Source organism: Aquarana catesbeiana, linkage group LG05, assembly GCF_042186555.1.
Source record: "Aquarana catesbeiana isolate 2022-GZ linkage group LG05, ASM4218655v1, whole genome shotgun sequence".
NCBI lineage: Eukaryota > Metazoa > Chordata > Amphibia > Anura > Ranidae > Aquarana > Aquarana catesbeiana.
Window position 1 is genome coordinate 497,278,527 of NC_133328.1, and position 18,303 is coordinate 497,296,829.

General features: G+C 41.8%; 1 protein-coding gene across 17 annotated transcripts in view; it reads left to right on the forward strand.

Annotated features, from left to right (window-relative positions):
• Positions 1 to 18,303, forward strand: part of DTNA (dystrobrevin alpha) — a 393,012-nt gene that overhangs the window by 313,827 nt on the left and 60,882 nt on the right. For 11 of the 17 annotated variants that reach the window (XR_012244518.1, XM_073631546.1, XM_073631548.1 and 8 more), the window contains 2 exons: positions 4,864 to 4,956; positions 6,699 to 6,786. Coding sequence is in view for 16 of the 17 variants with exons in the window: in XM_073631546.1 (XP_073487647.1) it covers positions 4,864 to 4,956; positions 6,699 to 6,786 (181 nt within the window). In the remaining variant the exon portion in view is untranslated. The remainder of the gene's footprint in view (positions 1 to 4,863; positions 4,957 to 6,698; positions 6,787 to 18,303) is intronic. The other 6 variants (XM_073631552.1, XM_073631553.1, XM_073631555.1 and 3 more) reach the window with 1 other exon arrangement.

Genomic DNA, 18,303 nt, shown 5'->3' on the forward strand with positions numbered 1-18,303 from the left:
TGCTCTAACATGCATTGTTAACTGTGGGACCTGATATAGACAGGTGTGTGTCTTTCCAAATCATGTCCAATCAACTGTATTTAGCACAGGTGGACTCCAATCAAATTGTAGAAACATCTTAAGGATGATCAGTGGAAACAGGATGCACCTGAGCTCAATTTTGTGTTTGTGTTTATACTTATGTACATGTGATTTTTATTTGTTTTTTGTTTTTTATTTTTAATACATTAATAAATTTGCAAAGATTTCAAACAGACTTCTTTTACATTGTCATTATGGGGTATTGTTTTGTAGAATTTTGAGGAAAATAATTGAATCGATTTTGGAATAAGGCTGTAACATAGAAAATGTGGAAAAAGTGAAGCTCTGTGAATACTTTCCGGATGCACTGTATGTCATTTTTATTTTACCGGTAGTAACAATTTAAGGTAATGTGTGTGGTTAAGTCCCGGTTCACACTTGTGTGTGGTGCGAATCACATGCGATGCCCGTGCGATTTCAGCCATAAAGATAGTATGGCATATATCGCATTCGGACCAAACTCGCACAGGAACCTTTTTTTTGGTCCGTACCAGAATCGGATTGCATGGATGTTCATACCCACGTGATCCGATTCATGCTCGAACTGTCAGTTGAGATATGCAAGCTGAAACTGGGGTGTCATTAATATTGCATTGACACTCCCAGCAGTTTGCATATGGCAGTGTGAACTGCTGTGCGAGTCGAGTGCGATGTGGGAACCCGCAGTGGATTTGCAGGCTTTCCTCATCGCACAAGTGTAATCCAAGCCTGAATGCTACTACTAAAGAAATATTAAATGCATCTCTGCATGGTTAAAACAATAATTAAAATATGCAACAAAAATGTATTAAATATAACATCTTGACAATTTGCAACAGACGGCTTTTTGTTCTTTTAGTATGGTGTGCTGTAAAAGCATTCTGCTTGGTACTGTGTATTGTATTAAATTACGTAGTTGGTGTATGTGAGCGTCAAACCCACAGGTGCTTTTAGGGAAATGGCTTGCATTTGAGAAGTGTTTAAGATATTTTTATGCATTCTTAAGGATTCCTAAATATTAAAACACAACAGAATTGGCTGACTGCATCCTTCAGAAATGCTTTAAAAAATGTCAAAACCAAAGGAGAAATTGTCCATGTGCACATACCCGTAGATAGCAGTTCCTTTCCCCCTTGATCACCTTAATAGAGAGAAGCTTGGTAAAAGCAAAGGCGTATCATTTTCCTTTTATACATTTTTTAATTTATTTTAAGTATACGAAGCAAGCAATATACATTAAAATGTCCAAGTTGCCTTTACCATAGAATAACAATACAAAGGCAAAGTATATAAATTGTAAAATTAGGAAGAATGACTCATAGCATGTGTAGTAATTGGTGCAGAAGCAAATCAAAGAGTGGAGTTATTCCTTAGGGAAAAAAAATGTTGCAACTCCATGTGAATGAAAAGTCAAAAAGTTTTATTATATAAGGAGGACCTATGAATAAATGGTAGAGCCCTGTGTGTGCAAATGTCTCATGGAGTTCATTCTCTCCAAATGGGCTGACCAGTTAATATGTAGACAGTTTGGGTGAAAGGGAAGGAAGAAATATCGAGAATTTATTCTCTGATAGCAAAAGAAGAGAAGAAGGAGAAAAGAGAACAGTAAGGGGTGGGGGTTCGATCAGGAGGGAGGATGAGGCTCATGCAGGATAGCAAATTATACTGTCATGTATGCAACATCAGAGTAAAGATATTGAATCCAAGGAGATCAGACCTTCAAGAATTTCCTGTTAATGTTGGTGAGTATAGCTGTGAACTTCCCATTAATCATAGTGCCCGTGACTCATTGTTTAACCTCCTTGTAAGGTAACATGAGTTACCTTATCCCATAATCTGGTGATTTCTTGTCTAGATGCTAAAAATATATTTCATGGTTTTATTACTTTTTCGGTTTGGTTAAACGTGGGGTTTTTCAGTTTGGTAAGGCAAGCGAAGTTTGATGCATATATGAGATTATGGACTCTGATCCAAAGGTTTTAAAAATGTAGCGGCAGTGCCAGTCGATATGGGACCCAAAGGAAGGAAAGCGCAAAAAAGCTAGTGGCTAGGAGGTTGATACATGTTAAAGTGGAACTTTACCCATAACCGCTTAATAAAAAATATTGTGTTCTTTAGCAAGGAACATAAATTCCACATTAACCACTTCAGCCCCGGAAGGATTTACCCCCTTCCTGACCAGAGCACTTTTTGCGATACGGCACAGCGTCACTTTAACTGACAGTTGCGCGGTCGTACGATGTTACACCCATACAAATAGAGCTTTCATTTGGTGGTATTTGATCACCTATGCGGTTTTTATTTTTTGCGCTATAAACAAAAAAAGACCGACAATTTTGAAAAAAAGCAATATTTTTTACTTTTTGCTATAATAAAAATCCCAAAAAAATATATAAAAAAACAAATTTTTTCCTCAGTTTAGGATGATATGTATTCTTCTACATATTTTTGGTAAAAAAAAATCGTAATAAGCGTATATTGATTGGTTTGCGCAAAAGTTAGTGTCTACAAATAGGGGATAGATTTATGGCATTTTTATTGTTAATTATTTTTTATCAGTAATGGCGACGATCTGTGATTTTTATCATGACTGCATGATTGCGGCGAACACAGCGGACACTTTTGACACTATTTTGGGACCACTAGCATTTATATAGCGATCAGTGCTATAAAAATGCATTGATTACTGTGTAAAGGACACTGGCAGGAAAGGGGTTAAACACTAGGGGGCGATTAAGGGGTTAACTGTGTTCCCTCACTGTGTTCTAACTGTGGGGGGACGGGCTCACTAGAACATGACTGAGATCGCTGCTCCCGATCACTGGAAACAGTAGATCCCTCTCATGTTGCTAGGCAGAACAAGGAAATGCCTTGTTTACATAGGCATCTCCCCATTCTGCCTCTCCGTGTCACGATCGCGGGCCACCGGCGGACATCTAGTCTGCGGGCACGTGCCGCTTGGTGGGCGAGTGCCCACTAGCCCATGATTTAAAGGGGATGTACAGGTACGCCCATTTGTGCAGCTGTGCCATTGTGCCGACGTACATCGTCGTGCGCTGGTCGGCAGTCGGTTAATAATTATGCTATCAAAGTTAGTGTGTGCTGTAAATTGCCTCCAGCATTGTTCCTGTATCTGCTTGCCAGATGCTGCCATTTTGCTGAAGTCCAGAGCCCTGGAGCAGTAGTAAATGTTTAGGCTGTCAGCAGATAGGCCTCTAGTGGCTCTGATTTTCAGCACAGTGCCAAGAATAGAGAACTGAGAACTGTGCAAAGCAGGATGAGACCATGTATTTCTGAATTTTAAGCAGTGTAGGCACTTTTTTTTATATCTTACATAGGTATACAGTACATACAAAAGGGGCCAGCATGAAGTAATCTATCAGGATTTCATTTTCTGACTAAAGTTCCACTTTAAGCTATACTTGTAGGGATTTGGTACAGCTGTATCAAAACCTTATGAGTTTTCCAAGGCTAGTACGTTAGAAGAACGCTTGGCAACTTGCAACTAGATCAAATCTTTTTCCACCTGGTTCATTGTTCTTCCCAGCTCTTCCTGCCACTTAGTCATATATGAAAGTTTACTTAAATTGTTGGGAGCATCTCCTTTCAAAGTTAGATATGACTAGAGTGTCTCAGATTTATCTTTCAGGGGAGAGTGGAGGAAATAGGAGATCTGAATATATCTAAAACATTCAGAACTGGTTGCCCTCCAAGGCTCTTGGAGGTAGTCAAAGCTTAGAAACAGAAGGACGGTATATTGCAGCGGAAACCATATTAGGTTTTAGATTAGCCGAAAGTTTATTACATATATACATATAAAGCTTGGGAAGCTGCTCTGGGTCTCATGTGTCCCCAGTTTGTAGCAATTTGCATAGTTCAATACTTAAGGTGTAACTTGGTATAGGTATTATTAATACAAAGTTTTGAAAGATATGTAATTTTGCTGCATGTATTCTGCCCACCCAGGAAAAAGAAAGGGAATGCCAGGTACTCAAGTGTTCCTTATAAAGGCTTGGGTAATTTACATGTATAGTAGGCTATAGGAAGGGGTAATATGAATCCCTAAGTAGGCTTTCCATTTTTCATACACTCTTGATAACATAGAGCTAAGATGTTTTACCTTTTGGTGTGATGGTAAGTAATGTGTTGCCAGCACATCTGAATCTTCATGGCTACTTCCTCGACTAAATTTACCAAAAAGTGTATATAATCTATATGCTTCAGAGACAGCACCATCTGTTTTTGATGGACATTCACATTTCTTAGTTTTTAAAAATTACATGTTTGCTGCTTGACAAAAAAAAACAATATTTGATCTATGCCGATACAGTATTAGCTTACAGGGTGTGGAGAGAGATTATATGCTAGCATTTTCTTATGTTTTTGGCAACTTGGATTAGTGACCCAACTCCTTGAGTTTCCAGGTGTGGATACTTACTGTAATCATTTAATTTATATACAATTTGTGCTATATATCTTTTCTTCTGCCACTGGTCCTGTACCAGGTTGTGTTTATTTACCAGGACGGAAAATGAAATAGGAATTCACAGCACGATCAGTTTTGCCAGTTGCTGTTCCCAGATGGCTGAGCTTTTAATTTGATTAAATTAGGCTGGTACATAAATGTAGTTATTTTCCAACTAACCAGAGCATGTATCTCCTGTCTTGCTCTGAGGAGAGAGAATTTCCTGCATGTTTTTATTTTCTGATTCTGCCCTTTAACAGCTTTCCAGTTTGTGGTATTTTTATTACTTTTTCTGATTCCTGGTAAAATTTGATGTATTTCCCCAAACCTTCTCTTAGGTTACAGTACAGCCTGGATGTGGCAGACAGGCTGGCTGATGAACATGTTCTCATCGGGGTGTATGCCAACATGATCCAGAACAACCTTTCACGGTTAGTTACGGCTTGGCATATCACTTGTTTTCATAGAATGGATGCTGTAACATATGCAGCTCACTAGCCAGGCAAACATAGACGACCAGGTCTTACAATGTCTATATAGCTTAAGTGATTGATGCACTGAAGAAATGTAGGCTTGTTCCTTACATAACCTATTAAATAATGAATCAATCAGAAAGTTACTGTGCCATATTTATTTTGTTTAATTTTTTTTTTTACTGTTATCATCATCTGTATTTCTTCAGCGATAATGATGCCACTGTAACCTCCTGCACAACGTACAGCTGAAGTGTTTAATGCATGATATGAAATTCATTAACACACTTGAAGTCTCCTTAGACTTTTACACTACTACTGGTACAACAATGAACATTTTTCAGTTGTGAAACCTTTCTTATAAATATGGAACATAATAGTATAAAGGCTAACACATTACTATATGTACTTGCTCAGATTTACACTGTTCTGTGGGCACATGGTAAACATACGTGTAGATGTGAATGGACCCTCAGAGTTTTTCTATGTTTTTCACACTAAAATGCAATGCTTAGATGTGAACAACCCACATGGGGAAAATGGGATTTCTACTTGAAATGGAATTTCATGCAGCAAAATGCAAGAGTTTTGTTCCATCAAAACGGACAAGTATGAATAGGACCCCAAACTACAAGTGACCTTTTGTATGTATGCCTTAAGCTTTCTGTGCTTCCAGAAACCGTGGAACGGATGGTTGTCAGCAGCTGTGTAGTAAAAGCAAGTTGATTATAAACTGGATTTTGATACTAAGTACGAATCAGTATTTTACTGTGTATAAAAAGAGACATCAACGTTGAGTGGTAATAAAAGGACCTGCTGTGTACACCATACTTACGGTTTACATTTCTATGTAACCCTTTTGGTGCACCTACCTTTGCTGTTAGATTTTTCTTGTTGTTATCCTGGACTACATCTTCTCATTATGTTTTAATTTTTTTGTGATCAATTGTGTTTAGCATAGTTAATTACTGTCAATTCTACTGTATTTTTGTGTTTGAAAATGACACATAGCATTCACAATGCAATAATATGTATGCTGGTATGACTTGTACATACTGTATATGACTGTGCTTATGTAAATGATTGACTCCATAATTTCTTTGGAAAATGCTACATAAGCAGGCACTAAAAATTCTGACTAGCTGATATCCAATACCTTGTACTATAGATGCATCATAGGCTCCCAATATATTAACCTTTAAATAATATGTCATCCAAAAACTTTTTATTACAGTTTGCTAGGTTTAGAATTAAAATTTTTCCTGCTTTCTATATCCCTATTGAAGACATTTTCATACACTTCCTCTGCTTGTAAAAGATGGTCAAGGAGACTGAACATAAGGGGTGATATCTCCAATCTCTCCATAAGGAGCCATAAACATTTTTGATAGAGGGCCAAAAGTTAAAACCTCTGTCAGGTTTTTATTGCCGATTTGCCCCAACTTCCAGTTACTTCCCAGGTTACTGGGGCAAGAAAGAAAGGGGACATTTCCTTTATGGTGACACAAATGCCAATAACAAAGCCGATAGCCATTGTAACCCACCCCCCTCTATCCAAAAAAAAAAGTTATGGCTAGCAATTTACTTTGTATTAAAGTCTGTTATTTTCAAGCATGCAATATATAAATATGGCGTATAATTGTTTAAAATATTTTAATTTTTTTTTACCATGTATTCCTGTTGTGTGATCCTGTACACAGAATGCTGGACAGTCCCAGCCGCCTAGATGAAGAACACAGATTGATCGCCAGATATGCAGCAAGGCTGGCAGCTGAGACCTCTTCATCGGTAAGTTTTGTTTTGTCTAGAGTTGGAAAAATCATATGATATGTTCCTGATAAGACATAAGGCTGCTAGAATTTCAGATGATTCCTGCTGACCCAGGTGAAATTCAAGCCATGGGTGAACCTAAAAGCCCCACCCAGCATGACACAATATAATTTAAAAATCGGCAAAGCTGGGTGGAAGATTTTTGGCTGAACACTGACTGCATCCTATTAAATGCAAACTATTCAGCAGCGCCATGGTATTCAGGCAGCTGCGGGTTAGTTGCTTTAATACAATAGGTGTCAGTGGACTGTTCAAGAGAGCCATGTATAGTGGCCTTTACAGGATAAGGAATTGGATAGCAGCAATGAGAGTGTATTCTGACGGTGAGGAAGTCTCCCCACTGTCCGAATACAAAAGTACAGCGAGGCGGATTCCCCCATCCCCATTAAGTATGGGGATGGGAGAATCAAGTCTTTTTTCTTTTTTTTAAATAAAAGGGAATTTGCGAGCCACGATGGTATATTGCCTCAAATGTGGAAATCACCTAGCTGCCTGCGCAGAACACGTTTCATATGCCGTGCAATACAATGTATACAAAAGATACGCTGCGCTAAGGTGAAAATATCAGTCTGGAGATTATTAATGCATATAAGGTATACTAAAAATACCGCATAAGCGGCTTATCCGGCCACAGCAAGGCACAAAGGATATATATAAAGAACAAAGTGTTTTTAACCACTTGCTTACAGGGCACTTAAACCCCCCTCCTATCCAGACCAATTTTCAGCTTTCAGCACTGACGCACTTTGAATGACAATTGTGCGGTCATACAACACTGTACCCAAATTAAATTTTTATCATTTTTTCACCACAAATAGAGCTTTCTTTTGGTGGTATTTGATCACCTCTGCGGTTTTTACTTTTTGTTAAAAAAATGTAAAAAACTGAATTTAAAAAAAAAAAAAAAAAAAAAAATTATTTTTTTATATTTTGTTATAAAAAATTTAAAACGGGTCATTTTTCTCCTTCATTGATGTACGCTGATGAGGCGGCAGTGATGGGCATTGATAGGCGGCAGTGATGGGCACTGATAGGCGGCAGTGATGGGCACTGATGGGTGGCAGTGATGGGCGGCACTGCCAGGTGGCACTGATTGGCACTACAGGTGGGCATTGATAGGTGGAACTTGTGGGCATTGATAGGTGGCACTTGTTGGCATTGATAGTGGGCACTGTTAGGTGGCACTTTTAGGTGGCACTGATGAGGCAGATGTGCCTCTTCCACTTAGGGACCTATGTCGCTGACATCCGAGCCGGTGATCGGCTTTTTTTTCTACTCGCGCTGTCAGCGTGAGTAAAAAAAAAAAAACAATTACCGATCTTTTGTTTACATCATGTGATCAGCTGTCATTGGCTGACAGCTGATCACATGGTAAGGGGCCGGGATCGGCCCCTTACTCGGATCGGTGATCAGCCGAGTCTCAGTGACTCGGTGATCACAGCGCGCCCGGCGCGCGCCCTGCAGGGAGCGTGCACAGGGGAGGCCGTCATATGACGGCCTCCCGGGAATGCAGGTCTATGCTGTGGCCGTCATTCGGCCATAGCGCAGATGCGTAGTGGTTAAAGTGCAATGTGTAAATAATATACTAAATGTATACCATTGAAATGAGAGTAGCAATTTCTGAACTACTGCCTGTATAAATGGCGAATGAAAAAAATCATTTATATAGCCTGAAAAATACCATGTGAAAAAATATATCACAGTGATAAGTGCAAAATACAAAGTGCCAAGTGCCACACAATGAGAGTAAATGTCAAATCCAGGATGTAGTATGTGATTATTAAAGTTCAGCATATGAAAGAAATGCACATAAAGTCCATAAAAACAGTTCATAAGAAATCCAACGTGCGTGCATTAATCTTAGTGCTTGGTGCTCAGAATTCCATGCTCAAGTGCCATCCAGTGACCCCCCAGGGACAGCCGCTCACCTCAGAGCATGCGACTTAGCTGTGAGACTGAGTCTAAACACGCTTATGAGCCATCCCACGGCTCAGTGATGGAATCCAGATACACAATTTTCAGCAGCAACTCCACAGTTGGGAATAAAGGAAAAGAAAAAGCTGGATAGTGTGATATCGTTTATAAAATGTTTATTTAAAATAAAAGTTCCCCACATTGGGGTACTCACATTTGCAAGGTGCGTGAGTGCACCAATCTGATAACAATCTCCAAAGTTTGTCTCAAAGTTTGCCTGTCAGGAGGGATAAGCTGTGCATCGCATCTTGGTGGAGTGAATGGCTACGCGTGTTCGGCACAGGCTCACGTGTCTTTATCAGGGGGATTTGATTGGAAGGACGCTCTGCAACCTAAATATAGTCATCGTGGCCATTTTGCCGCGGATTTGCAGACACTCTAGTGCCAGGCTCCATGTGTAATAGCTCAGTGTATTGAACAGCGCCGCAGAAAGCAACAAGCCTCTGCAAAACTAAGATTTATAACTGTGCGTATGGGGGGCGAGTTAATAAAGTCCGCCTCATAGCCCAAAACTAAAATACCTAAATATATAGAGTTATATAAACAGCCAATATGATGTTTGTGCAGGACGGAGACCGATGTTCAGCATATCCCAAACATACAAAATATACCAGTACTACTGTATGACCCATGACAAGACAATGTAACAGTAGATATCTACAATCAAATCTCATGTGTAATGGATGACTTATATGCATATCCCTAATACCATGTTGATTATATGTAGTGTCACTTAATAATAGTGTGTTCTATAGATATATTTCAAGTCAACATCCTAATGTGGTAGCTGCAATCTGTTACAAAATGGGGACATCCCCAAATTCAAAGACCTATATGCACCCCTAAAATACATTAGAAATGAATATAACATAAAATTGAAGATGACAAAGTAGAAATTAAAAATACGTATACAGAAATTAAAGATACACACACACACACATATAAAAAAATTCTATAGAGGCACTAAATTTCACAGAGATACCACTACAGGTATCCAAGTGAAATTCAAAATACATCCATATGAAATGCAATGTTATTTTATAATAAAAATAATAATTAAAAATAAAAACATTTTTCAAAATTTCTTTAAAAAATATATATATCTCAGAGCCGTAGACTAGGATACAATAATAGGAGCATGTGTGTATATATATATATATATATATGTGTATTCTTCAATCTGTTTGATCACATTGCAGAAACAAGAGCGGAATATATGTTTTTTTATATAGTTAGATAAACGCAGGGTCACTAGTAGCTTAAAATACATTAATAATTGCTTAAAAAACATTTTAAGTCGAAAATCTTTGTTCAATCCCCCAGGTGCTAGTGAACCCAATTGGTGTATGCACCAAGATTCACGCTTGCTGATGTCCCTAACATAATTGGAACCCCTCCAATGGCGTTTTGGTGTTTTAATACCCCAAAACCGCATACCAGCTGTACTTTGGTTGTGCACATCTCTAAAATGTACAGATAGGTGATGCCTATCAAAGCCTTTTCGGATGTTTCTAACGTGTTCCTCCATCCAATCTTTTAGGGCTCTGATGGTACGGCCAAGATAGAAAAAATCGCATGGACACTTAATTACATAAACGACCCCTACAGTGTCGCACAAGATAAAATCCTTAATGGTGTGGAGTTGATTGGTACGAGGATTGCAAAATTCTCTCACTTTCCTGATATTGCCCCGAACTCTAATGCAGCTGTAGCACCTTTCATATCTCAAAACATTTTTTCTTGTATCTGTTCAACCCACTGGTTGAACAAAAAAATATTACTCATCTGTAGGCTGCCACATTTTTCTAAACAGGATAATTTGTTTTCAGTCCCAAAAAAATATGCACACAGCTATCACATGGCATTTACTAGAACAGCAGTTTGATGCGCAAATAGGAGGATAGTAGTGTGCAGATGGAATGGCATGTATGGGGGATAACAGTGTTCACATGACTTAGATTTACCTCCTTCAGTGGGTCCATGTATTAAAGTGTTTAATTTTTTTTCTGTAGTTAACAGTTTCATGTTATAACATAGAGGATGGGGACCTAATAACATAATTTCTGTGCCACAAGTAAAAGTTAAATCAGCATATACAAACCTCAAAACAATTGTTTATAAAAAATGTATATTTTCATTATATATGCTTTCCTCAACATAGCCTATCTGGAAGAAGTAATATATAAAATATTTCCCTACCCAGCTACCCAACACCACCAATAACCTGTTTGTAGAGCTAGCCAACACCAAAAGTATATCACATACTGTATACCTCAAGACTAATTTATATAATAAAAAAACTGTAGCACTCCACCTCCTATAGTGATTAAATCAATATGTACATGTATAAGCGCCACACAAATTACTAATCTCTCAACTAAAAACCTTTACATCTAATAAATCACTATAGCATTTGTGATCCAAAATTAGTGAAAAAAAAACACTTTAAATGGTACTCCACCCAAAAGTGTCAAAAACTGCTTCTGAGGAAGTCCCATTGGGACGCAATGCATCAAGCAAGGTTGGTCCATAAAATCAGCACACCAGGCAGTGGAGTGAATGCACAGGTAACATTACATGCAGTATTACACATTTATGTGAGTATTATTTTGCGGTCAATAAACTTTATTTTATAGGGAGAGCATTAGATGGTCCTCCTATGTCTTTTTGAGGAATTGCTGTATGTTGTAACAGTGCCTGTCACGGCTCGGCTGAGCCGCTGGTATTAACCCTCACAGCACCAGAATACCACAAGTGTGGGGGTGTCCGGGGGGCAGATAAAGGAAGATTTCAACCTAACACAGCAGCCACCAGCAAATGGAACATTCTTCATTCAGTGAACGTATTGTCCTTTGTGCTTTTTTTAATTAAAAAAAATCACTTTCAATTTCAATCAACTTTCAATTTTAAATATATAAGACTGCACTAAAGTGGTTGTCTTATCATATGGGGTAATACAGTGACACTGTCTCACAAGGAGTCTCAGTTGTTACCTGCTTTCCGAAAACGGTTGCCGAGGAACATCCTCACCAGCAGTGCAATGTGATATTGCGGCAATGTCAGTGTAGCATTGTGCCAAGTGTAGAAATATCACTGCTTTGATCATGAATTGGTTAACCCCTGTGTTATGTATTATTTTTGTACAGTTATCACCGACACTAAAATGATTTTATACACCTTATTTCCCAAGCAATTACAGGTTCAATACATGGTTCTGGTCTAGCTGCTAACTGCTTGACTCTTTCCCCCTGTGAGGTCTTAGAAACGTTTATTGAATGCTGACATCAAACCTGGCTGCAGTGGTGTACATCTTCAAACAGCAGGTCATTCTAATGATGTCAAACTAGAGGAACAATTGACCAGCATGGTGGGTCTAATTCTAGAGGAGGATAGGAGATATGAGAGAGTTCTTTTGTTGCATTCTTTTATCAGTAAAACATTTCAGAAGAGCAGCAAGCATTTGTGTAATACGAAATATTAATCCCTAAAGCGGCACATTTCCAGTTTCTCCTAAGTGGATTCCAACACATGTAAGGCACTGATTACACTGGGAGTGATTACACGTGAAAACTGGGAGTCAACATTTTTGCAGCAAGGTGGTCATTCACATGTCACCTAATGAGGGAATTGTATATAGCTTGCTGATAATCGTAATGACAATAATGGGTTCATTCTGACACCTAGTTAATAGCAAACAATATGAATAACAGAATACTGGAACTTATTATCCTTATCCTGGGGTGTTAGATTTGTAAATTGAGCCTAATGTATTCTAAAGCAGCAGTCCCCAACCTTTTTGATACCGGGGACCGGCTGCGTGGAAGAAAATTGTGCCAAGGCCTGGGGGGTTGGGGACACACAGGGTAAGCGATTTTTTTCGTGGGCAATTTATCAGAGCAATAGCTGTTGTTGGCGCTTTAATCATCACGACACCATGGTTGTTCTGGTGTCAGGATGATTGAAGCGCATTATTTCTATTACATTGTAAAAAAAAAAAGAAAAAGTTCGTCTCCCCTTAATGTAGAATCAGTAGGAGCCCTGAGTGTGTCGCCTGCCACAAGATGCAGCTTGTCACTTGCCACGTAGCCTGCCACCAGATGAATGCCACTTGCCATGCTGCCTGCCACCAGATGAGTAATGCTATTTGCCACACTGCCTGCCACCAGATGAATGCCATTTGCCACACTACCTGCCACCAGATGAGAAATGTCACTTGCCACGTCGCCTGCCACCAGATGAGAATTGCCACACTATCTACCCCCAGATGAATGTCGCTTGCCATGCTGCCTGCCACCAGATGAGGAATGTCACTTGCCATGCTGCCTGCCACCAGATGAGGAATGTCACTTGCCATGCTGCCTGCCACCAGATGAATGCCATTTGCCATGCTGCCTGCCACTGCCACCAGATGTGGACTATCACTGCGTTGGTGGCACTGGTTCATTTAGCACAGAGGCAGGCCTCTGTGCAGTGGTTGTTCTTAAGTGAGGGCAGGAGAGCGGTGATGCGGGGCGGGCGGTGAGAGATGATGTCATCTCTCTGCTCCCTGCCGCACCTCTGACACCAGCGCTGTGAGGGCGGAACAGCTGTGATGCGGGCGGGCGCAGAGAGATAATGTCATCTCTGCTTGCCAGCTTCTCTAATCCGCCTGCCTCTGTGATCCACCGGGATCTCTCACCCGCCCGCCTCTGTGATCCACCGGGCTCTCTCACTTGCAAGCCCGCTTTGCTCTCTCATGCCGCCCGCCGCATCCACGGCTCGGCTGCAAAGAAGCTACGGCCCGGGGGTTGGAGACCCCTGTTTTAAAGGAAAATGTTTAAATTTAAGCATTCTGACCACCAGCAGCACAGCTATCTTACCTCCAGCTAAGATGTTCCCTGGACCAAATTCCATGCATCTTTTGACTCATTTTTAAGGATTGGCAGAAACCCCTCTCCCTGCATTGCTGCACACTGAGACCGGCAATCGGGACAACCAATCACAAAATATAAAATGTGTGAAGAGTCCTAGCAGTTGCAAAGAGAACTATTTAGGGGACACCTCTTACCTTTTCAGCTTACCTAGAAGTGGAGCCAGATTAAGAGTCTAAAGCAATGATGGTCAAGTTGAAAATATTAGAGGTCTTCAAGTACAATCACCAACACCTCAAAAACCCAGAAAGTTTTGGTCCTGATGCATTTTTGCAACATACCACAATATATACTAAAAAGAAAGTTGAAGTCAACCTTGTTATCAATGACCACCAAAAAAAGACCCTAGTATTGGTCTCAGTAGATGCAATAATAACTTCCAGGATAGGTGTCGGTGGATGCAATAATAAACCTCAGCATTTGTGCTAGTCGATGCAATAACCCTCAATATTTGTGTCAGTGACTGCAATAACCCCCAGTAATTGTTCAAGTGGGCACAATAATAAACCCCATTATTGGTGTCAGTAGACACAATATTAACCTCCAACATTGATGTAATGAACCGCAGTAATTATCCCTAGAATGTGTGTCAGTGGATGCAGAAATATCCCCCAACATTGCTGTCAGTGATTGCAATAATAGCCCCCAGTCACTAGCAGTGCTGTTAACCCCTCTCCTGCAATAAAGCTCAGTAGCAACACTATTTAACCCACCTCTCTATTGATGGTCCGTGGCAGTGTTTGTTTTAACTCCTACGTTTCATGGCTCAAAGGGAAGCGGATCTAATATGCCCTTGGACAGAAAGTCAAATTCCAGTCCTGTCAGACATGTACATCTGGATGTGAAAAATTGGCAGGTGGACTTCCTCAGTCATTAATGTTTGGACACCAAAGAGTGGTCCTTGACCCCAAAGTGAGGGAGCTTTTGACTTCCAAATTCATGAACAAACTGGACAAGGTTGTCTCCAGATAAAGGGATCCTTTGGCCTTCACGGTGGATGCCCTGATGACTCTGTAGGATGTTTAACCTGATTTATAGATTTTCTCCTCTAAAACTCCTTCCAGAGGTTCTTTGCAGGATCGAGATGGAGAGCTTCCCAGTAATTCTCTTTACACCAAATTGGTTCAGGCAACCATGGTACTCAGACCACATCAAGCTTCTGGTAGACTCTCTGTGGGCCCCCCCTCCAGATTATCTGCATCATTTTACCACCCTGCTTCTCAATTGCTGCCTTTAATGGCTTGGGATTGGGGCCTACCTAAATTTAGTTATCTCCATGTTTTTAAGGGTTAGGAAGTAGACTTTCTGCAAACTTTATCATTTCATCTGTGAAGAGCATTTCTCATGCTGTGCAGCCAGAAATTTTCAAGGAAGTACTCTGTAGGACAAATTCAGTCATTCCTCCAGGATGGTCTAGACCGGGCATCACTAAATGGTGGACCTGGGTCAAATGCGGACTGCCTCACTCTCCTATGCGGCCCTGACATTTAGCAGCCTTTTCTTCCCCCTGCTGTCTCTGTAATCCTCACAGAGCCGAATGCGGGAGGCCGGACAGTTCTGGATGGAGGGTGGAGCTGCCGGAGGTTAGCAAGCAGGTGATTGGCTGCTAGGATGAAGGGCGGTCTTAGCAACCAGTCACCATCTTGCAACACCCGTCCTCCATCCAAGACATGCTGTGCCTCCCTCCGATCTTCGGTCTGTGCAAGGTAAGTGAGGGAGGGGGTGAAGTTACAGGGAAAGAGAACACTAGTATGAAAAGCTGAAAAGGAGTAAAGTGTGTGCTAACTTGCTGAGGACACTAAAGTGTAGTTGTTGAGGGCTGTGATTTGGTGGGCTGTGGACTGTGATGTATGGGGGAGCTGTGGACATTACAGTGGGGGGGTTCTGGATGGGGGCTGCGGACATTACATTGGGGAGATGTGGACATTACAGTGGGGGGGTTGCAGACATAAATTAGGGGAGGCTAAGGACTGTGATGTGGGGGAGCTGAGAAATGTAATGTGGGGGGATAATGTAAATAGGGGCAAAGGACAGTACTGGGTGGGGGGGTTGGTGTCAAGGAAGTGTGAGAACATTACTGTGGAGGGAGGTGATATAAAGGAGGACCTGAGGACACTCGTCAAGAGGGAGAGGGCTCTGATGTGCACTGGGGACTGAGGATGCTAATGTAAGAATGGGTTCAGATCTGTACATGTGCATTAGTTGCACACATCATGGGTAGGTCAGCCCATTTTAATGGGCTGCACTACCCGCAAGAAACACGGAGAAAGACGTCTTTGACCTTTTTTTCCAAAATGGTGCCGCAGTAACATGTGGTTTGGCACATGCGAAAAGGCGCCACGGGTAACGACATGATGTTCGGACCTCTGCTGGAAGAAAATTTTTCTGACCAGACCTCGGTGAATTTTAATTCATTACCCCTGGTCTAGACCAAAATCTGGTCTTGATTACCTTTAAAGGTCAATTCCCCCACCCATGTTTCCCACTGATATTCCATGGGTTTTCAGCCAGGTTTTGTCAACTTGTCAAAAGCTGCCTTTTGAACCTATTTGGAATATTTCTCTATCTAACCTTTCTCGCAAGTAGGGCTGTCCTGATACCGAGCATTTGAGCCAGTACTTGTACTCATGCAAATGCTCCCGATGCCTGATCCGCTATTTGGGCAGTCAGGGGTTATCGGTGCAGCGGTAGGGAGTTACAAGCACGGCCGTGTCATTCAAACAGCTCCGTGTATCTGAATGAACTACAAGCCCCCACATCCTTAGCGGCTGTCGGCTTGTAGTTCTCAATTAACTACCACGGCACTGTAAAGCATTCTTGTCAGGGAGTATGGGCTTACCTGTATGTGAAAACATATACACTGACAGTGTGCTGAAGACCTGCATGGCATCAGCAATCTGCTGATTGCTGGTGTAATGCTTTCCAGGCTCCTGCAACAAAAACTAATAAATGCACAATTTTTTTACATGCAAAAAAAATGCGCATTTTTTTTTTTTTTTTAAAGTGAACTTAAAAATAACTCAGAAGAGAACTGCTCACCAATTGTAACTGCCTTTGGCCTATGTATTAAAAAATCCAGAGTCCACTTGCAGATTTATGACCCAAGTGCAAGCCTAGAAGTTTGACTTAGGGGCGGATCCAGAGTCTAGTCTCGAGAGGGGCACTGCCAGAAAATAAGGTGTTGCTTACAGAACTGGGAGGGGGGTCAGGAGAGCACAAAACAGCGAGGTCAGGATGGCACACACAAGGGAGGTCAGGAGGGCACACACCGGCAGGAGGTCAGGACAGCACAGTATGGGGTCAGTAGGGCACACACCGGGGAGGTCAGGAGGGCACACACTGGGGGGATCAGGAGGGCACACACTGGGGGGAGTCAGGAGGGCACACACTGGGGGGAGTCAGGAGGGCACACACTGGGGGGAGTCAGGAGGGCACACACTGGGGGGATCAGGAGGGCACACACTGGGAGGAGTCAGGAGGGCACACACTGGGGGGGATCAGGAGGGCACACACTGGGGGGGATCAGGAGGGCACACACTGGGGGGGATCAGGAGGGCACACACTGGGGGGATCAGGAGGGCACACACTGGGGGGATCAGGAGGGCACACAGCAGGGGGCAGTCACAATGCTTTATTGAGCCCAATTTCTCACTGTGCCACATGAAAAGATGCAGTCCCATTTGTCAGTAACAGCTCCTCTATGCTAAGCTGCAATAACTCAGCAGACTTAGCAAAGAGGTGCCTGTAAACTAATCCAGGATTTACTGCTAGCTGAGCTTACCTCCAGGAAGTTCACAGTCACTCGGCTCCCTCTGCTCAGCTGCTCACGCCTCCCTCTTCCAGGCGGGCGCGGTCTCGGGGGTCAGGAACATCCCCTTCCCTCCCACTCAAGCAGAAGCCTGCAGGAGAGAGGCTGGAAAGCTGCTGGGGTAGGTACAGGGGGCGGGGAGTGCAGTTCCGAGTGTGTGTGCAGTAATTCCTAATGATGAGAATGGCTGAGAGTTGTCCCGACTGTGGGACATTCTCGGGGAGCGCTCAGCCTCAGAGTCAGCAATATTTTCTCGGGGGGGTGCAATTGCCCTGTTGCGCCCCCCCCCCCCCCCCCGGATCCGCCCCTGGTTTGACTGGAGAAATGGCATTAAAGGCAGAGCTGAAATCCACAAACCACAATCCAACACAATTATCCCCCCCCCCCACACTCCAAATTAGGTAAGGGCAGTATGAAGGACTGTAGCACTTTCTAGAAAACTAAGAAAAAAACGTCCCTACCGTTACAAGAGAACACATCAATATCGTCAATATCACTACTACATAAATATATTAAAAAAAAAAAAACATTATACAGGCAGTCCCCGGGTTACAAACAAGATAGGTTTTGTAGTTTTGTTACTAAAGAGAATCTGCAGTCTGCTCTTTGCATATTATTTTTTATATACGGTGATTCTGTACTTGCCAAATGTGCTAAAGAAATCTCCCTCCACTGAGTCTGGCTGCATCCATTTTTAACTGTAGGCAGCTGAAGCTGCTGCCTGTTCACTTCCTGGATTTACACAGACACACAGAGGCACACCTCCAGCTCTGCAGCCCTGCA